Raw genomic sequence first — 22,253 nt, 5'->3', positions numbered from 1 at the left:
TGAGGGTGAAAGGGAAAATGTTTAATGGGAACCTGAGGGGAAACCTCTTCACTCAGAGGATGGTAGGAGTATGGAACGAGCTGCCAGCTCTACTGGCAGATGCAATTTCAATACTTACGATAAGTTTGGATGGGTACTTGGATGAGAGGAGTATGGAGGGCTACGGTCTGCATGCTGGTCAATGGGACTAGGCAGATCAATTGGTTCAGCACAAACTAGATGTTTCTGTGCTGTAGTTTTCTGACTCTATGACTCAAATATAAAAGCATTCCTATAAGACAGAATGTACAAGTAACTGAGGCCGATTGTACATACATAAAGTGATGCTAGGTGATGTGTATGTAGTGGTGGTGGGGTGGGTTAATGGCTGGAGGTGTTAATCTGCCTAACAGCTTGAAGGAAGTAAAAAAGGCATCCGTTAGTCTTGCGAGACCATGGATCTGTGCCTGGACAGTCTTCACTGTCCAGGGCGCAGGCCTGGGCAAGGTTGTATGGAAGACCAGCAGTTGCCCATGTTGCAAGTCTCCCCTCTGCACGACACCAATGTTGTTCAAGGGAAGGGCATTAGGACCCATACAGTTTGGCACCAGTGTCGTCGCAGAGCAATGTGTGATTAAGTGTGGGTGCTGCAAGAGTAAATGTTCTGAGAAAGACGATCCAAGCCTTTGATGCTCAACCTTCTGTTAAGACCACTGTTCTTTAATTTTTTTAATTGGCCAGCAACCAACCTATTTAACCCCTGCCTAATCACAGGACAATTTACAGTGACCAATTAAGCTACTAACTCGTAACTTTTTGGTCAGCGGGAGGAAAGCAGAGCACCCAGAGGAAACGTATGCATTCATGGAGAGCACATACTAACTCTTTACAGAAGATGCTGGAATTGAACTCCTGAACTCCAGTGCCCCAAACTCTATTGGCTGATATTATAAGTACAAGAGATTCTGCCAACGCAGTAACACGCATCAAATGCTGGAGAAACTCAGTAGGTCAGGCAGATGGGGAGGGGTGACCCAGATATTAGATTCTTTCTTCTTCAACCCTTTACCACTTCCATCTACTACCTCCCAGCTTTTCACTTCATTCCCCCTCCCCCCAAGCCCACCCACCTTCCCTCTCACCTGATCTCACCTATAACCTACCAACTTGTACTCCTTCCCCTCCTTCTTACTCTGGTTTCTCTCCTCTTTCCTTTCCAGTCTTGATGAAAGGTCTCAGTCCAAAAGCTCAACTCTTTATTCATAGATGCTGCCTGACCTGTTGAGTTCCTCTAGCATTCTGTGTGTGTGTTGCTCAATATTTCTTGCCTCTACAGAATCTCTTGTGTTTACCATCATTTACAGTATATTACTGAGACGTAGCAATGTGGATCTCATCTGCTGGGATGCTACCTCCCCTCAGGATAACCTGTTTCTGAAACCTTCCCAACATTTCAATGCCTTCCAGATCGGAATAATGTTGAAAGGCATGGACAAGAGTGGATGTGGCAAAGTTGTTTCCCATGATGGGGGAGTCTAGTACGAGAGGGTATGATTTAAGGATTGAAGGGCACCCATTCAGAACAGAAATGCGATGAAATTTTTTTAGCCAGAGGGTGGTGAATCTATGGAATTTGTTGCCACGGGCAGCAGTGGAGGCCAAGTCATTGGGTGTATTCAAGGCAGAGATTGATAGGTATCTGAGTAGCCAGGGCATCAAAGGTTATGGTGAGAAGGCAGGGGAGTGGGACTAAATGGGAGAATGGATCAGCTCATGATAAAATGGCGGAGCAGACTCGATGGGCTGAATGGCCGACTTCTGCTCCTTTGTCTTATGGTTATGGTCTTATGGAATAAGAATCAGGTTTAATATCACTGTCATATCATGAAAATTGTTTTGTGGCAAAGTAATTACAGTGTAATACATAAAATAGACTATATATTACACAATAATATATAGGCTCGAAGGGCCGAATGGCCTACTCCTGCACCTATTTTCTATGTTTCTATGTTTAATAAATGTACATGTAAGTAAATAAGTAGCACAAGGAAGGGAGCAAAAATAGTGAGGTGGTGTTCTTGGGGTTCAGGGACTGAATGGAATTTGAATGGTGGAGTGGAAGCAGCTGAGTGTGGGTCTTCGGGCTCCTGTACCTCCACCCACCCACCCCCAGATGGCAGCAATGAGTAGAGAACATGTCCTGGGTACTGGGCGTCCTTCTCGAGGCATTGCCTGTTGCCTGTTGACAATGTCCTCAACGGTCAGACCACATTTGGAATCTGGTGAGCAGCCTTGAGCCCCTTATCTAAGAAAGGAAATGCTGGCATTGGAACAGATCCAGACAGAAATCACAAGAATGATCTCAGGGATAAAAAGGTTAATGTACAAAGAGCATTTGATGACCCTTGCCTATATTCACTGGAGTTTAGAAGAATAAGAAGGTTCTCATTGAAACTTATCAAACACTGAAAGGCCTAGATAGAGTGGACATAGAGAGGATGTTTCCTATAGTGGGTGAGTTGAGGACCAGAGGGCACAACCTCAACATATGTCCATTTCAAACAGAGATGAGGAGGAATTTCTTTAGCCAGTGGGTGATGAACATGTGAAATTCATTGCCATGGATAGCTCTGAAGCCCAAGCCACTGGATGTGATTAAAGCTGTGGTTGATAGGTTCTTGATGAATAAGGGTACCAAAGGTAACAGGTGGAAGGCAGAGGAATGGGGTTGAGAGGGATAATAAATCAGCTATGATAGAATGCTGGGGCAGACTTGGGCTGAAAAGCCTAATTCTGCTCTGATGCTATATGGCGTGGAGGCTAGGACCTATGATAGAGCTGGCTGCATTTACAACAGTTTAGGGCTTTCAAAGCCGATGTGACTGCTCTACGAAAGAGCTGAACGAGCCACTCAGTTCAGTTCTTCCAATGCTCATACTCCGTGAAATTTATTCATTAAAGGTGTTGAAAATGAGGACTAGGTCATGTTTCTCATTCTGCAATGGACAAGTAAGCTCACCTCCTTGGTGACCTCATCTCCCACTTCAGCGTAGCGGATGATGTACTTCAGGACCCTGCCTGGAGCTCGATCCCAGTGAGGCCTCATGCTGCTGTGAGTGACATCGGAGAAGCGGATATTCCTGGGTCCACGCAGAGGCACTGTCCAGCAGAATGAAACAAAAGATCTCAGCAAGAGACACAGATGCAAAATAAACTCCATTAATTCAGTTGTGAGGATGAGATTTACAAGGATGTTGTCTGGATTGGGGAGCATGCTTTATGAGAATAGGTTGAGTGAACTCGGCCTTTTCTCCCTGGAGCGACGGAGGATGAGAGGTGACCTGATAGAGGTGTATAAGATGATGAGGGGCATTGATCGTGTGGATAGTCAGAGGCTTTTTCCCAGGGCTGAAATGGCTAACATGATGGGGCATAGTTTTAAGGTGCTTGGAAGCAGGTACAAGGGGGATGCCAGGGTAAGTTTTTCCACACAGAGAGTGGTGGGTGCATGGAATGCACTGCCAGCAGTTGTGGTAGAGGCAGATACAATAGTCTTTTACTCTTAGATAGGTACACAGAGATTAGAAAAATAGAGGGCTATGCAGTAGGAAAACTCTAGGCAGTTCCTAGAGTGGGTTACATGATCGGCACAACATTGTGGGCTGAAGGGCCAGTAATGTGCTGTAGATTTCTGTGTTTCTAAGTGAAGTGAAATTTGAAAATGATGCTCGTTGTGACTTGTCATTGGTTTGAATATCTCCTGGGAGTGCAAGTCTTGTACAACCTATCATGGTCTCAGAACATATCTTACACAGTCAGGAAAACTCACCAGTGCCTCTACTTTTTGGGGAGGCTCAAGAGAGCTAGACTATGCAGATCTATACTCACATCCTTCTACAGACGTGCAGTAGAGAGCATCCAAACATGCTGTATCACTGCACTGTGGCAGACTGGAAAGCTCTACAGTTGGTTGTCTAAACTGTGCAATGCATCACTGGCACCAGCCTACTCACCATCGAGGACATACATAAGAAAGTTCTTGGAAAAGGGCCAGTAACTTCATGAAGGATCCCACCTACCCTGCTCACGGACTGTTTGTCCCACTCCCGTCAGGGAGGAGGCTATGTAGCATCCACGCCAGGACCACCAGACCCAAAAACTGTTACTTTCCCCAAGCAGTATGGCTGATCAACACCTTGACCCATTAACCCATCCCTCCACATTCCCAACCACTACTCTTTATCATTTCCTGGCAGAGTCACCCTATGTACAGACACCCCTGTGCCTAGTGTCACTTTATAGACATACAATCAATCTATGAATATACACTATCGTATGTATTTATATTTATTGTGCCTTTAGTATTATGATCATTATTGTGACCTTTATCTTATTGTGGTTTTTTATGCTGCATTGGAACCAGAGTAACAATTATTTCATTCTCGCTTGTGTACTGGAATTGACATTAAACAATCCTGAATCCAACTTAAAACCTCCAGGATAACAATGAAATCATCTTTTTTCCCACGGTCCGATTCTTTCCAAAATATACTTTCCTCCCACAGGAATTTGCTTTGGCCTTTGCAAATTATTATTTCTTTGTAATAATAATCATATTTACTAACTTGTGCGTCGAGCTGAAGACACATCTCTACCAAAGGAGGTGTAAGGAGCACCTTTCCATTGGCAAGGTGTAGCATCTGCTTAGTCCCCCAATCAGTGTCATATGAATCCTTGGGAGCAGATAGTGGATGGTTGTACGAGCTGCTGGTGCATATCACAAGTTCTGGTTATGCGACCGCAGACATCAGGCAGACAACCTCTGAAGAGTATTGATAATGGCTAGGGTCTGTCTTGTGAAGACACTGCCCAGAAGGTGGCAATGGCAAACCAGATCTGTAGAAAAATTTGCCAACAATTATCATGGTCAAAGACCATGATTGTCCTCGTCATACGACACAGCACATAATGATGATGATGATTTTTTTAATATTTTCTTTATTTAGAGATAGAACACGGTCACATGCCCTTCTGGTCTATTGAGCCTAATTACATAACGTGACCCACTAACCTGTACATTTTAGGAATGTGTGAGGGAAATAGAGGAAACACACATGGATCGGTCACAGGGAGAACGTACAAACTCCTTACAGATAGTGGCAGGAAATAATATCTTATTCTAAGAAGGTTGAAGAAATCAAAAACAAATTGATTTCTCCACTTTCAAAGCTTGAAGTAAATTTATTATAAAGTATATATATGACATCATATACTACCTTGAGTATTGTTTTCTTGCAGGAATTTACAGGAACATAAAGAAATAAAATAGAATTTATGAAAAACTATAAATAACCAAGACTGACAAACAACCAATGTGTAAAAGAAGAAAAATTGTACAAATAATAAATATGTAAATAAATAATTTTGTGTTGTGGAGTACTTGAAAGTGAGTGTATCAAGTGTAGAATCAGTGCGGAGTTGAGGTGAGTGACGTTATCCACGTTGGTTCAGGAGCCTGTGGTTGAAGGTAATAACTGTTCCTGAAACTCCAAGATCAATCTAACCCTTCCCTCCCACATAGCCTTCCATTTTTCTATCATCCACATGCCTTTCTCAGAATCTCTTAAATGCCCCTAATGTATCTGCCTCTACCACCAACCCGGCTGTGTGTTCCACGCACCCACGACTTTGTGTGTATACTTTCCTCCTGTCACGTTAAAATTATGCCCCCTCATATTAGCCATTAGTCGACCTTCAGTTTCGCCTCTCAACACCTTTTTTACCTTCAGAGCAAACATCTACTGGCTCCTTTGCCACAACCTACAAGTGACTGACCTCACAATCCACCTTGCCGTGACCCTCACTACTTATTGTCTGCCCGCACGATATCTCAGGGCATACAATATCCTGCTGAGTTTTTACTCAGCTGTCATTGAGAATGTTGTGACCAGGTCTCTCACCATCTGGTTTCCTGCTGCCTCCTCCCTCTCCAAGTTCAGGTTGCAGCAAGCAGTCCACTTGGTGGAGAAGATCACCTCCTGCCAGGCCTTTTTTTTTACAATTTCAATTCACCCACTTATTGTGAATTTGTTCTAAGGGGTGCAATGATGATGTAGTTGTTAGAGTGATGCTTCTATAGCTCGGGGTGTTCTGACAACGTCCATATGAGGTCGTATGCTCTCCCCGTGACTGCATGAGTTTCCTCCACATTTCCTGCTAAAATATACCGGTTAGTAGGTTCACTGGTCATTGTAAATTGTCTTGTGATTAGGCTAGGGTTAAGTCGTGGCCTTGCTGGGGGGTAGAGCTCATTGGTCCGGAAGGAGCTGTTCCACACTCTATCTCAAAATAAATTAAAGCTGTTGAGTTAGATTCAACCCCTTTGATCTCACACTTTCCCTCAGCAAAGTTCAAAGATGAGTATGAAAGTGAATAATTCCGGAAGCATTGAGAAAATTTCTTACGGGTAACTTCTTGCATGCTCAGTGGGTCACTAAGGACATCACCATACAAGGCATGAACTGTAAGCGTGTACTCGGTATTTGGAAATAATTCAGTCAGCCTTACATCAGTAACATCTGCGCCAACCTTCACCTGAAAGAAAAGAAACATTTGTAAGTAAAAGTGAACCGTTGTTGCTGCAAATATCACGACCATCATACAATGAAACAGATCAGAGTCAAATCTTTATCTACAATGGTCTTGTTGTGACAAATTGCATATGCTCATAAGAAATATTTACCTCGACCCCCAACGACACTTGTCAAAAATAAAGTAAGTTCTTATAAAGGGTGACCTACATAAAACATTAACCCTGCTTCTCTCTCATGCAAGCGGTACAATAGCTTAGTGCTTTAGTAGTGTTCAATTCCCACCTCTGTCAGTAAGGAGCTTATACATTCTCCCCGTGACTGTGTGGGTTTCCTCCAGGTGCTCTGGTTTACTCCTACATTCCAAACAAGGTATGGCTTAGGGTTAGCAAGGTGGGCTTGCTACTCTGGCACTGGAAGCCCGGCAACACATGCTGGCTGCCCAGCACAGTCTTTGCTGTTACAGTGCTGTAAAGTGACTGCGTTAAGCTCCACACTACCCTGCCATTCTTGTGTTGGCACATGGCCAAGTGGTTAAGGCGTTGGTCTGGTGATCTGAAGGTCGTGAGTTCGAGCCTCAGCTGAGGCAGCATGTTGTGTCCTTGAGCAAGGCACTTAACCACACATTGCTCTGTGACGACACCGGTGCCAAGCTGTATGGGTCCTAATGCCCTTCCCTTGGACAACATTGGTGGTGTGGAGAGGGGAGACTTGCAGCATGGGCAACTGCCGGTCTTCCGTACAACCTTGCCCAGGCCTGCACCCAGGAAACCTTCCAAGGCACAAATCCATGGTCTCATGAGACAAACGGATGCCTATAATTACCCTGCCAGAATCAAAGTGTAACTGGGTGTTTTAAGGCTGATATTGATAGTTTCTTGATTGCTACGGAGAGGATGGGTGGGTTAAAAGTTCCAAGACAGTGGCAAGAGATTGGGGTTGATAGAAATCAGCCGCGTTAAAGTGGTGAAGCAGAACTGACAGGTCAATTGACCTAATCCTGCTCATATATCTTATGGCTTCTTTCTACACACCGCCATTTTAAATGACACAATAGAAACTCAACTCTGATCTCACCTTTCATTACATTTGGCCTTTTTAAAGATTAAAGATTAGTTTTATTTGTTACATGCATATCAAAGCATACAGTGAACTATGTCGTTTGTATCAAATCAAATCAGCAATGTTTGTGCGAGAGACAACCTGCAAATGTTACTAAACTTCCATAAGACCAGAAGACATTAAGACTTAGGAACAGAATTAAGCCACTTGGTCCATTGAGTCTGATCTGCCATTCCATCATGGCTGATTTATTATCCCTCTCAACCCCATTCTCCTGCCTTCTCCCAATAACCTTTGACACCCCATCTAATCAAGAAATTATCTACTTCTGCTTTACTCAAAGATGTGGCCGCAACAGTTGTCTGTGGCAAAGAATTCCACCAATTCACCACCCTCTTTCGAAGGAAATTCCTCCATATCTCTGTTCTAAATAGACGTCCCTCTATTCAGAGGCCATGCCCTCTGGTCCTAGACTCACCCACTATCAGAAACATCCTCTCCACATCCACTACGGCTTTCAAGATATCATGGGTTTCAGTAAGGTTACCCCTCATTCTTCAGAGAGCACAGGCCCAGAGCCATCAAATGCCATCAAATGCATTAACCATGCAATTCACAGAATCATTCTAATGAACCTCCTCAGGACTCTCTCCAATGCCAGGACATCTTTGTTCAGATAAGGGGCCCAAAACTGCTCATAATACTCCAAGTGTGGTCTGACCAATGCCTTATAAAGCCTCAACATTACATCCTTGTCTTGTATTCTAGTCCTCTCAAAATGAATTTGAACATTGCATTTTCCTTCCTTACCACAAACTCAACCTACAAATTAACCTGTAGGGCAGCAGTCCCCAACCACTGGGCCGCAAAGCATGTGCTACCGGGCCGTGAGGAAACGATACGAGTCAGCTGCACCTTTCCTCATTCCCTGTCACGCACTGTTGAACTTGAACTTAGGGTTGCCAACTGTCCCGTATTTGCCGGGACATCCCAAATATTGGGCTAAATTGGTTTGTCCCATATTTCTCCCGCTAAGGTAGAGAGTTCCTATGAAACCTTTCGTACTGAAATGGAAAGCGAAGAAGCAATTACCATAAATTTATGTAGGAAAAATTTTTGAGCGTTTCCAGACCCAAAAAATAACCTACCAAATAACACATAAAACCTAAAATAACACTAACATATAGTAAAAGCAGGAATTATATGATAAAATACACAGCCTATATAAAGTAGAAATAACGTGTGTTTAGTGTAGTCAGGAAGATTAAGCCAAAACCGATTATTTGGGAAAAAAAATCAGCACCTACGCGCATGCGCACACAGGTGCCCACGCAAGGCTTCATGGTCATGGTAGTCTTTCCTGGGGTAAACACAAGTGGCCCGGGATTTGACTACTACTTTTGTCCATTATTTGGGAGTGAGGAAGTTGGCAACCCTAACTGTGAAAGACATGTTGAGGTGAGTTTAACCCTACTTCAACACCGCCCCCCAACCCCAGCCCCCCAGTCGGCCGGTCCGCAAGATTATTGTCAATATTAAAGCGGCCCTGATGCAAAAAAGGTTGGGGACCCCTGCTGTAGGGAACCCACACAAAGACACCGAAATCCCTTTGCACTACTGATTTTGAATTTTCTCCTCCTTTGGAAAGTAGTCTATGCCTTTATTTCTTCTACCAAAGTGCATGACCATACAATCTTTACACTATATTCAATCTGTCTCTTCTTTGCCCATTCTCCCAATCTAAGTCCTTCTGCAGACTCCCTGTTACGTCAACACTACCTGCCCCTCCCCCTAGCTTCATATCATCTGTAAAATTCCACAAAGCTATCAATCCATCCAAATCATTGACATAGACATGAAAAGCAGTCCCAATTCTGACCCCTGCAGAATACCACAATTTACTGGAAGTTAACAAAAAAAAAGCTCCCTTTATTCCCACTTCCTGCTTCCTGCCAGTCAACTAATCTTCTATCCATACTAGTATCTTTCCTGTAATACCACGGGCTCCTACTTTATTAAGCAGCCTCAACGTGCAGCACTTTGTCAATGGGTTTCCGAAAATCCAAGCAAACAACATCCACTGACTCTCCTTTGTCTACCCTGCCTGTTATTTCTAAAAAGAATTCCAAAAGATTTGTCAGACAAGATTTCCCCTTGAGGAAACCATGCTGACTATGACCTATTTTACAGTGTGCCCCCAAGGTACTCCAAAACCTCATCCTTAATAATCGACTTCAACATCCTCTCAACCACAGAGGTCAGACCAACTGGCTATGATTTCCTTTCTTCAGCCTCCTTTTCTTATTGAAGAGTGGAGTGACATTTGCAATTTTGAGTCCTCCATAACCATTTCCAAATCTAGTGATTCTTGAAAGATGCTCCACAATCTCTGTGGCTACCTCTTTCAGAACCCTGGGATGTAATCCATCTGGTTCAGGTGATATTGACTTCTGTTGCCAGTAAAACAAGCACACAAGTTACTCACCCTAACTGCTTGACTTTGGAATATAGGAGGAAACAGGGCCACCAAGAGCAAACCCACATGATCAGAAGGAGAATGTACAAACCCCCTAGAATCTGAAAGAGATTTGGCATGTCACCAAATACTTGACCAAGTATCCTGACTGGTTGCATCACATTCTGGCATGGCAGGTCCAATGCATAGGAACGCAAGAGGCCGAAGAGTCATGGACACAGCCTGGCCCACCATGGGCACTGCCATCTCCACCATCTAGAGGAGACAGTGCCTCAAGAAGGTGGCAGTTATCTGTCTATTGTCAAATATCCCCACCATCCAGGTCATGCCCTTTCCTCTCTGCTGCCATCAGGCATGAAAAAGTCTGCAGCACCAAGTTCAGGAACAGCTACGTTCCTACAACCACAAGTTTCTCAAACCAAATGGCATAACCCAACCCTACTTCAGCAATGGAATACTACAGACCATCTCTGGCATTACAATGAACTGGTCTCTGTTTGTCTTGCACATTGTTACAAATTCCAACCTATTTCAACAGTCGTTAATTACTAAATTAAATGTACATCAAAAAGTTATCGCGTATGAGAATGAACGTGTATGAAACTTAATAGTATTGGTATTGGCTACCACTATCATGATTTCTTTGGGAAGATGGGAGTCAACGGCCATGGTTGGCAACTCATCCAGGAGAAGGAAACCTCTGATCTCAAATCTCCTTTAACTTACAGCTGTACCCACTCATGGGGAAGGCAAAGAAAAAAAGTACTGAGAACATGAGTTGTAGAGGCCTTGAAAGTGAGTTGTAGGTAGTAGGATCAGTTCAGAGTTGAGTGAAGTTATCTACGGAGCCTGATGAATGAAAAATAATAACTGTTCCTGAACCTGGTGATGTGGGACCTAAGGCTCGTACACCTCCTGCCTGATGGTAGTAGTGAGAAGAGAGCAGGGTCTGGATGGCTGAGGTCTTTGATGATGGATGCTCACTGAGCTTCCTTGTGGCAGCTCTCCTGGTAAATGTGTTCAGTGGTGGTGTGGGAGGGGGCTTTGTCTATAATGTGTCCACCACACTCTGTAGACTTCTCTCTGAGCACAGATGAAAACATGGCTCAAGACAGATGAGCTGACCACTCTGGAAGGTCACTCTCGCTTCTATCTGCCTCTTGTTCTTCCCCCCCTTAATGAAGAATCATTGCAAGAATCATGGCTGCTTCTCAAGAGTTTTTCCAAAGCACTTCCCACACATTCAGTACCATGCAAACGCCTTATGCACATAAATATAGCAAGGGTACCCGAGAATTCTGCACAGTACTGTAGTGATTTTATGTATTGCACTGTACTGCTGCAAAAAAAAACAACACAAATGTCATGACATATGAGTGACGATATTACTGATTGGGATACGAGTCTCTCTTGTGGACTGAGAGTGGGAAGGGTGAAGGGAGGGAATCATGGCTGGGAAAAGGGGAAGGGAGAGGAGTCGGAGCAGGAAGCACCAGGGAGACATTCTGTAATGAGCAATAAACTCATGATTTGGAATCAAATGACCTTGGCCTGGTGACTTTTAAACTGATAATTTTGATTAGGGTTATGGCTGCATAACGGGATAGACCCTTAAATATTTCTCACTTCTTGACTTTTGCAGGTTATGTCTCTCAAAACCTCCTTGTAGCTCATTCTAGAGATCACATCGGGGGAAATTCTCAGTGCTCACCTCTAGCATTTCACGAACAACTCTATACAAATTCTCAGTCACCCTGGGTTATGTCTCATGGAGTCTTAAAAAATTATAGCACAGAAGTAGGCCTTTCAGCCCGTTCAGTCTGTGCTGGCCTATTTTCCTGCCTAGTCCCCTCAACCTACACCCAGATCATAGCCCTCCACACCCCTCTCATCCACGTACTTATCCAAACTTCTCTTAAATGGTACGATTGAATCTAGCATTTCTCTGGCAGTTCATTCCACACTCGCACCATCCACTGAGTAAAGGAGTTTCCCCCTCAGGTTCCCCTTGAACATTTCACCTTTCACCCTCAACCTATGACCTCTAGTTTTAGCCCTACCCAAGCTGAGGAGAGAAAAGCCTGCATGCATTCACTATCTCTACACTTCAGCCCCCCACTGAGTTCAACGCCGACTGGCAACTCCTGCGACACCGCTGGCGCCAAACTGCATCGGTCTCCGCCGTTCCATGGGATTCATCAGCCGTGTGGAGAGGGGGAGCCTGCCGCACAGGCAACAGCTTGCTCTCCCTATCGTACTGCCCGGGCTTGGATCCTGGCTTCATATCACATAGACAGCTGGGACACAGCATCCACGGCCAACCCACACCAGTGGAGGTCCTCACTGATATCTAATTACAAGCTTATGAGTAAACAACTTCTAATCTGATTCTCCATATTTCCTGACAGATACCATGGGTTTGTATCACATCACTGAGTTTGAGAGCAGAAAATTATCAGTAAATAGGGCTTTCCTTTGTGGAATCCACAGCTTAAATGAGTCACTTCAAGTTCACTTTATTTATGAATGGATTTGAACAGGGCAGCCAGAGCTGAAGAACCCGCTAAATCAACATACTTGGGAAAAGAGCTAACTTACTGGTTCAGCTTGACTTTAATGCTGAACTGATTCCAGTCCCTACAGACTCGCTCTCAAAGGCTCAACAACTCATATTTCAGTATTATCTATCTAACCATCTATCTACATACAAAGTCAGGAATCGAAACGGTGAGTAGAGTGGGACTAAAATTCTGAGCTGTGTACGAGAGGTGATTGATAAGTTCGTGGCCTACGATAGGAGTCGATTTTAGAAAACAATAGACAATACGGGCAGGAGTAGGCCATTTGGCCCTTCGAGCCAGCACCACCATTCACTGTGATCATGGCTGATCATCCACTATCAGTATCCAGTTCCTGCCTCATCCCCATAACCTTTGATTCCGCTATCTTTAAGAGCTCTATCCATCTCTTTCTTGAAAGCATCCAGAGACTTGGCCTCCACAGCCTTCTGGGGCAGAGCATTCCATATATCCACCACTCTCTGGGTGAAAAAGTTTTTCTTCAACTCCGTTCTAAATGGCCTACCTCTTATTCTTAAACTGTGGCCTCTGGTTCTGGACTCACCCATCAGCAGGAACATGCTTCCTGCCTCCAGCATGTCCAATCCCTTAATAATCTTATATGTTTCAATCAGGTCCCCTCTCATCCTTCTAAATTCCAGTGTTTACAAGCCCAGTCGCTCCAATCTTTCAACATATGACAGTCCCGCCATCCCGGGAATTAACCTTGTGAACCTACGCTGCACTCCCTCAAAAAACCCAGCGCATTTAATTTTCAACATAGTCCCCTCCTACATTTACACACTCAGTCCAGCGGTCGTGGAGCATACGGGTCTTGGGCCTCCAGCAAGTGTCCACACAGGAGTGATTGATATGTTCATGGCCTAAGATAGAGGAGATGAGTTATATAACTCTAGTTACATGCACATGCAGTTCAACTCCTTGAGTGATTATACAGAAAGTTTGAAGTTAATAACTCATCTCCTACCTTAGGCCACGAACGTATCAATCACCACGTATGCTCCACGACCGCTGGACTAAGTGTGTAAACGTAGGAGGGGACTACATTGAAAAATAAATGTGCTAGGTTTTCTAAAATTGACTCCTTCTACCTTAGGGCATGAAGTTATCAATCACCCCTCGTATATTTCAACGAAAGGAGTATTATAGGAAAAGTGGATGAGCTTAAGCCGTAGGTCAGCACAAAGGATTATGACACTGTCGCCATTAGTGAGACTTGGTTGCAGGAGGGGCAGGACTGGCAGCTCAATATTCTGGAGTTCTGTAGAATTAGATGTGAAAGGGCTATGGGCCGGGTGCAAGTTGATGGGACAGAGCAGAGTAATAGTTTAGACTAGATGGGCCAAAGGGCCTGCTCCTGTCCTGTACTGTTCTATAGCTTTATGAAGCTATTGCACAATTTGTCTTCTTTTGCACATGGATGGTTTGTCAGTCTTAGTTTGTGTAGTTTTTCATAAACTCTATAGTATTTCTTTATTTTCCTGTAAATGCCTGTAAGAAAATGAATCTCAGGGTAGTATATGGTGACAATAAATATGGTGGGATAATAAATTTACTTTGGCTTTACAATAGATAGCAAATCTGAGGATTGGTCCAGTCTTTTGAATATCCTTTTCAAAAGACATCTGTGAATGCCTTCTATAGCTTTTCTTGAGTTATGGCCAGCAATGGATAACGTTCCTTTTGTCCTTTTCAAAAGGCATCATAGAGTACAAGACCCTAAGATATGGGAGCAGAATTAGGCCATTCAACCCATCGAGTCTGCTCCATCTTTCCATCATGGCTGATTTATTATCCCTCTTAAACCCATTCTCCTGCCTTCTCCCTGTAACGTTTGAAATTCCCCAACTATCAACCTCCGCTTTAAATACACCCAATGACTTGGCCTCTACAGCAGTCCATGACAATGAATTCCACAAATTCGCCACCCTTCTGGCTAAATAAGTTCCTCCTCATCTCCCTTCTAGAGGGAAGTCCTTCTATTCCGAGGTTGTGGTCTCTGGTCCTAGAGTCCCCCACTATAGGAAACGTTCTCTCTACGTCCACTCTATCCACACCTGTCAATATTCAATAGGCTTCAGTGAGATTCTTCTAAGCCCCACTGAGTACAGGCCTAGAGCCATCAAATGCTCCTTATACATTAACCCTTTCATTCCTGGAATCATTCTCGTGAATATCCTCTGGGTCCTTGCCAATGCTAGCACACCTTTCCTTAGAAGTACAAGGAGGGTAAGGGAATACTGCACTAAAATAAAGGGCTGTTCATCATATCGGATGGTGTAGCAGAGCTGAAGGGCTGAATGCTCTATTCCTACTGTTACTTTTCATTGCTATTGTCCCTCATGGGTCAGCAAACCCCAAGAAGGGCAGAACCAGAGAAGTTATTGGAAGTGATAAAATGGGATGTGTGTAGGAATGACACTCATGAATTTCTATAGATATACCATGGAGAGTATTCTGACTGGTTGCATCACTGTCTGGTACGGAAGGGCCACTGCACAGGATTGGAAAAAGGGGCAGAAGTTTGCAAACTTAACCAGCTCCATCATGGGCACCTTCAAAAGGTGGTGTCCATCACTAAGGACCCCCATCATCCAGGACAAGTCTACTCTCAAGGAGGAGGTACGGGAGCCTAAGGACACACACTCAACATTTCACAAATGGTTTCTGGGGGTCCTTGGTAGACAGCAGAGGTCTGTGATGTGCGACTCCATCGCCAAGTATGGTCAGTGCTGATGCTGAAGCAAGTGACTCTCCTATAACAATCAACACAAGAAAGATTGCAGATAGATAGAATATAGAGGGGTTACTGTACAGTATGGGCCCTTCAACTTATTGGTCTAACCTTTAGAAACCATGATCAATCTAACCCTTCACTCCTACGTGGCCCACAATCCTCAACTTTTCTTTCATCCATGCACCTATCTAAGAGTCTCTTAAATATCCCTATTATATCAGACTCTACCACCACCCCGAAACCCACCATTCCCTGTGTAAAAAACCTGCCTCTCACATGTTCCTTAAACTTTGTTCCACTCATCTGAAGCAGATTTTGTTTTGGTACTGGCCATTTTTGGCCTTGGGAAAAAGTCCACTCTGTCTATGCCTCTCATAATCTGGTGGGAAGACGACGGCGCGACGCAGCTCGCAGCGGCCACTCCGGTGGTGATGTCTGTTATTTGTCAAGTAGGAGGCCGTGCACAATCCTGATTTGATGGAGACAGACGTGAGAGCACGGAGGAACATCTGGAGAAACTTCTGAAATGCCTGCTTCACTGCTGCTGCTGCTACTGTGTGGTCCAGAGTCTCCGGAGGAGATCCCGAGTCCTCGGCTTTGCTTGTTGCTCGGCGGCCGGGGCAGGGTCGAAGCGCTCGCAGAGGATGGTGCTCAAAGAGGCTGTGTCAGAGGGGCTGGTCGGAGGCTCGAAGATTTCGGACAGACTCAGAGTCGGCTGCGGTCGGGTGCTTCCAATGGTGCTGCATCGGCGAGTTGGCGGTGTTTGGAGGTTCATGGTGGGGAAGAGTTTCTCCCTTCTGCCACCTGTGTGAGATGATGAGTCCATCGGGACTTTGAGACTTTCGTTTACCATGCTCATGGTCTGCTCTTTATCAAATCATGGTATTGCTTTGCACTGTTGTAACTATATATTATAATTATGTGGTTTTGTCAGTTTTAGTCTTGGTTTGTCCTGTGTTTTCTTGTGATATCATTCTGGAGGAACGTTATATCATTTTTTAATGCATGCATTTCTAAATGACAATAAACGAGGACTGAGGGTCCTCATAATCTAATCTTCTACCCCTCTATCAAGTCACTTCTCATCATCCTTCTCTCCAAAGTGAAAGATCACACTTTGAGTATTGTGTTCTATTCTAGTTGCTTCATTACAGGAAGGGAGTGCAATCTTTAAAGAGGGTGCAGAGGAGATTTACCAGGATGCTTCCTGGACTAGAGAGCACCTCTTATGAGGGTAGGCTGAGTGATCTATTAGAAGGACAAAAGGTCAGCACACCATTGTGGGTCAAAGGGCCAGTACTATGCTGTAATGTTGTGTTCTAAAGAATGGTCTTTGAGGCTGCCTGTTGATTATAATCTTGTTTAACCACTGAGTGTTAATACAATGCTGCTGTCCATGTGTGCCAGCAATATTCTGCTGACTAATTTTTATTGGTGACAAGCCCAGAATCAGTGTCACCCTTTGCAAATCTTTTGGCACTGGTTACATACACAGAAGTAAATAACACAAGGACTCCCCAGTGTTTCAGTCCATCCGAGAGTCTTCATTTGTCAAGCCCTTTTAAACACAAGCTGAAGTTTTCAATCAACAGATCAGGCAAAACCCAGCCAATTATTCAGTAATCTTAACACTTAACCAAGAAAAATAAGTAACTCTCTAAGATTTATTTTCAAATAAACAGCTAGGATTAATAAAAATAAACAACCACAGAGATAAGACAAGAAATTATTGAGTAGCTTTGTGCATGTCGGCATGCACATCAGTAAGTACATTTCAGCAACAGCTTCTTCACTTTCGACAGCACATTTCTGAACGGACAATTAACCCATGGACACTAACTCTTCGTTTTTTTTCTCCGTTCTCTTTTTGCACTTCTTCCTTATGCTTAACATGTATATCTTATTGCACTGTGGGCACGTGGCCAAGTGGTTAAGGCATTGGACTAGCGACCTGAAGGTCATGAGTTTGAGCCCCAGCCGAGGCAGTGTGTTGTGTCCTTGAGCGAGGCACTTAATCACACATTGCTCTGCGACGACACTGGTGCCAAGCTGTATGGGTCCTAATGCCCTTCCCTTGGACAACATTGGTGTCGTGGAGAGGGGAGACTTGCAGCATGGGCAACTGCTGGTCTTCCATACAACCTTGCCCAGGCCTGTGCCCTGGAAAGTGAAGACTTTCCAGGCACAGATCCATGGTCTCACAAGGCTGACGGATGCCTTGATCTTATTGTAATTTATAGATTTTTTTAAAATTGTTATTACTTTGTTTCACTTTCTTTTTGTACAGTTTGCTGGGTTTTTTTGCACCTTTGTTGTAAGTCTGTCATGCTGGGTGTGGAATTTCACTGATTCTATTCACTGCGAATGCCTGCAAGAAAATCTCAGGGTTGCATATGGTGACATACATGTACATTTTGGGCAGCGGGATGGAGACGTGTCTCTACCAAAGGAGGTGTAAGGTGCTCCTTCCCTCCACTAGCCTGCAGGTCACCCTCGGGCAAGGTGTGGCACCTGCTTAGCCCCCAGTCAGGGTCACATGAAGCCATGGGAGCAGGTGGTGGACGGTCGTACAAGCAGCCGGTGCACATCACCAGTCCTGTTTATGCAACCACTGACACCAGGCAGACAATCTCTGAAGAGTATTGATAATGGCTGGGGTCACCTGTCTTGTAAAGACACTGCCCAGAAGAAGGCAATGCTAAACCACTTTTGTAGAAAAACTTGCCAAAAGAAATCATGGTCATGGGACCATGATGCCCACATTATATGACACAGCATATAATGATGATGAGAGAGAGCCTGTGCTATGTCGAACACCATGTGAACAATATCATCTTTGGGGTAACTGCGTCTTTACTATTGCTTTGTTCACGCTTGAGTGCTCGGTGATGGGGGCCGATGTTTGTTTTTTGCCGGTGGGGGGAGGGGAGGGTCGTTGCTGGCTGCCGCTTACATGCCGGAGGGAGGGCACTTTGGGGTTCTAACATTTAACTGTCGTTTATTCTTTGGGACATTCCTCTGTTTTCGTGGATATTTACGAAGAAAGAAGCATTTCAGGATGTATATTATGTACATTTATCTGACATTAAATGTACCTTTGAAACCTTTGATGACAATATGTACTTGAATAATAAATTTACTTTGAACTCCGAATTTTTGATGTATTGCAATGTATCGCTACCACAAAACACATTTCATGACATATGGCAGTGATATTAAACCTGATTTTGAGTCTCATTTTGCACCTTACTCTCCCACCACCTTCTTATTTTGACTTCTGCCTGCTTCCTCTCCAGTCCCGATAAGGGTTCTCAGACCAACTCTATTACTCTCCATAAATGCTTCCTCTCCAGTCCCGATAAGGGTTCTCAGACCAACTCTATTACTCTCCATAAATGCTTCCTCTCCAGTCCCGATAAGGGTTCTCAGACCAACTCTATTACTCTCCATAAATGCTTCCTCTCCAGTCCCGATAAGGGTTCTCAGACCAACTCTATTACTCTCCATAAATGCTTCCTCTCCAGTCCCGATAAGGGTTCTCAGACCAACTCTATTACTCTCCATAAATGCTGCCTGTCCTGCTGAGTTCCTCTAGCATCTTGTGCGTGTTAATGGCTACATTATTCAACTTGTGACCCAGAAGCCTAAATCAATATGCTAATTAAATTCCAACATTCCAGTGTGGATTGAATTTGGTTTACACAATCTGGAAGCTGCCAGTGGGTTGTAAAATTCATCTGGTCCTATGAGCTCCTCCAGGGAAAGAAATCTGACATTCTTACTCAATTGGCCTGCCTTATAAATGACCCAGGTCACACACCGATGTGATTAATATGTCACTGCCTCCCTGTTACAGAGGGAAAGAATGGTGAGAGGTAATAACGAGTGGATTGTGCTAATGTGGTAAGAGGGGAGCTGCAGACAAAGCCTGAAAATGGAGACATGGAATACAGCAGTGATAACACCCAAATTTCAGGACTTCGTTAATTATGGTGTGCACCTACTTTTGTAATACAAAACTGGATTTACTGTTGGACCCATGGATAATCACGTTATTGTCATCAGGGCCTAGTCAGTTCCTTAATTGGCAGACTCAATGCTGAATGTTTCTGGGAATGAAAGGGTTAACGTATGAGGAGTTGTCTCTGGATCTGTTTTCACTCAATTTTAGAAGAATGTGGAGTGGGGGGATATCTCATTGAACCCTATCAGACACTGAAAGGCCGAGAGAGGGTGGATATTGAGGTGGATAATTCCTAGAGTGGAGGAGTCTAAGATCAGAGGGCACAGCCTCAGAATAGAGGGACATCCACCTAGAACAGAGCTGAGGAGGAATTTCTTCAGCCAAGGAGTGGTGAATGTGTGACATTTTTTGCCACAGGCAGTTGTGAAGGCTGGATCATTGGGTATATTTAAGGCAGAAGTTGATAGATTCTTGACTAGTCAGAGCATGAAGGGATACGGGGAAAAGGCAGGAGAATGGGGTTGAGAGGGAAAATGAATCAGCCATGATGAAATAGCAGAGCAGATTCGATGGGCCAAAGATGTGCTGGCATTGGAGAGGATCAAGAGAATGTTCACGAGAACGAATCTGAGAAGGAAAAGGTTGATGTATCAGGAGTGTGTGATGGCTCTGGGGCTGAGCTTACTGGAGTTTAGAAAAATGAGAAGGGGATCTCGTTGAAGCCTGTCAAATATTGAAAGGCCGCAATAGAGTGGATGTGAAGAGGATGTTTCCTATGATGGCAGAGTCTAGAACCAACGGACACAACCTCAGTATATTGGGACATCCACTTACAACAGAGATAAGCAGGAATTTATTTAGCCAGATGTTGGAGAATCTGTAGAATTTATTGTAACAGATGGTTGTGGAGGCCAAGACATTGACTATATTTAAAGTGGAGGTTGATAGGTTCCTGATTAGTAAGGACATCAAAGGTTATGGGGAGAAGGCAGGAGAATGGGCTTGAGAGGGATAATAAATCAGCCATGATGGAATGGCAGAATAAACTCAAAGGGCCGAGTGGCCTAATCCTGCTCCTATGCCTTACGCCTCTCATATCCATGGACTTATCCAAACTTCTTTCAATTGTTGCAATCATACTTACATCCACCACTTCTACTGGTAGCTCATTCCACACTCTCGCCATCCTCTGAGTGAAGAAATTCCCCTCAGGCTCCCATTAAGCATTTCATCTTTCATCCTTAACACATGACTTCTAGTTCTAGTCTCAAAAAACCTCAGAAGAAGAAAGCCTGCTTGCATTTACCCCATCTATACCCCTCATCATTTTGTATACCTCTATTCCCTGCAGCACAGGAGCATGAGGGGAGATTTGATAAAGTCCTAACCTATTCAAACTTTCTCTATAACTCAAGTCTTGGCAACATCCTTGCAAATTCCAGGAAAAATTCTCACCACCCAACATCGCTATGTCAGTCGGGGCACAGGCAACACATATTGGTTTTGCCCTTAGTGATGACATTTTGGGAAGCAACAATAACCAGACTTTTCATCATGGACAGCCAAATCAGAATGAAAAGTTCAGCACAACATGATGGGGCAAAGGGCCTGAACTGTGCTCTCTTGTTCTGTGTTCTACAATTTGGAGAATCAGTTTTAAATAATCTTAAAATTAATAAATATAACCAATCACAGATCTTTAAGCCTAATTTTTAACGTTAATGTGGAAGTTGATTTGTTGTCAAAAGGGATAGGAAGCCAATTGAAATGTTTTGTAATGTCCAGGGATGAGAAAATAGTCTGGCAATAATTTCTTAAGCACAAGAGGTTCTGCAGATGCTGGAAATCCAGAGCAACACACAAAAAATGCCGGTCAGGCAGCATCCACGGAAATGAATGAACCGTTGACCTTTCAGGGTAGATCCTTCTTCAGGACTGGAAAGGAAGGGGGAAGACACCAGAATAAAAAGGAGGTTGGGGTGGGGTGGGGTGGCAGGGGAAGGAAGATAGCTAGAAGGTGAGAGGTGAAGCCAGGTAGGTGGAAAGGTAACGAGCTGGGGAGGAAGGAATCCGATAGGAGAGTAAGGTGGACTATAGAAGAAAGGAAGACAAAAGAGGTAAGGGGGGGGGGGCTAGACTGCAGAACTGAAGAGGGGAGGGGATCGGAAAAAAAACGACAGAAAAATCGATGTTCATGCCATCAGGTTGGAAGCTACTGAGATGGAATACAAGGTGTTGCTCCTTCACCTTGAGCGTCTTTAATTCTCATAATGGCATTTAAAAATAAATAAAATTAAAAATGAAATATTTTCCCATTACCTCTTTCTCTGCAGTAGGTGTGGTGGCATTAACCGGTGCATACAGCAACATATATCCTGAGGCTCCGCTGGTTGGTTCCCATCTGACGTTCATCGTGGTTGGAGTAATGGCGTAAGTGTTAATGTTCCTGATGGAAGGGATGGGGACTGCCAGAAGAAAATCATTGAAAATTATAATCAAACAACAGATCTGTAAACAATATCTTCCAGTTTCCTGGTCAGCAAAGTGAAGGGTTGAGAGGGTTAATAAATCAGCCATGATAGAACGATAGAGCAGATGCGATGGGCCAAATGGCCTAATTATGCTCCTATATCTTATGGTCTTAAATTACAATAAATATATTAAAAATATGTATAATCTGTCCAGAATAAACCGAAGAGACGCCATCTAACCCACTGAGTCACCCAACAGGTACAAGCAGTGATCTTGGTCTGTTGATCCATGAACTCGCAGTCAGGATAAAAGGATGTTGCCAGGCCTAGGGAGGCTGAGTAAAAGGGAGATTTTGGCCAGACCAGGACTTTTCTCCCCCTTTGGAACATAGGAG

The 22,253-nt window shown here is 44.1% G+C and overlaps 1 protein-coding gene across 3 annotated transcripts in view; it reads right to left on the bottom strand.

Annotated features, from left to right (window-relative positions):
* Positions 1-22,253, bottom strand: part of col12a1a (collagen, type XII, alpha 1a) — a 394,452-nt gene that overhangs the window by 238,670 nt on the left and 133,529 nt on the right. For all 3 annotated transcript variants that reach the window (XM_063055440.1, XM_063055439.1, XM_063055441.1), the window contains 3 exons: positions 21,707-21,852; positions 6,444-6,573; positions 2,999-3,138 (listed from right to left, as the gene is read on the bottom strand). In XM_063055440.1, the coding sequence (XP_062911510.1) occupies positions 2,999-3,138; positions 6,444-6,573; positions 21,707-21,852 (416 nt within the window). The remainder of the gene's footprint in view (positions 1-2,998; positions 3,139-6,443; positions 6,574-21,706; positions 21,853-22,253) is intronic.

The sequence above is a fragment of the Mobula hypostoma genome, chromosome 8, assembly GCF_963921235.1.
Source record: "Mobula hypostoma chromosome 8, sMobHyp1.1, whole genome shotgun sequence".
NCBI classification, from domain to species: Eukaryota; Metazoa; Chordata; class Chondrichthyes; order Myliobatiformes; family Myliobatidae; genus Mobula; species Mobula hypostoma.
Note: the sequence above shows the minus strand (reverse complement) of the source record. Positions and strands in the feature narration are given on the sequence as shown.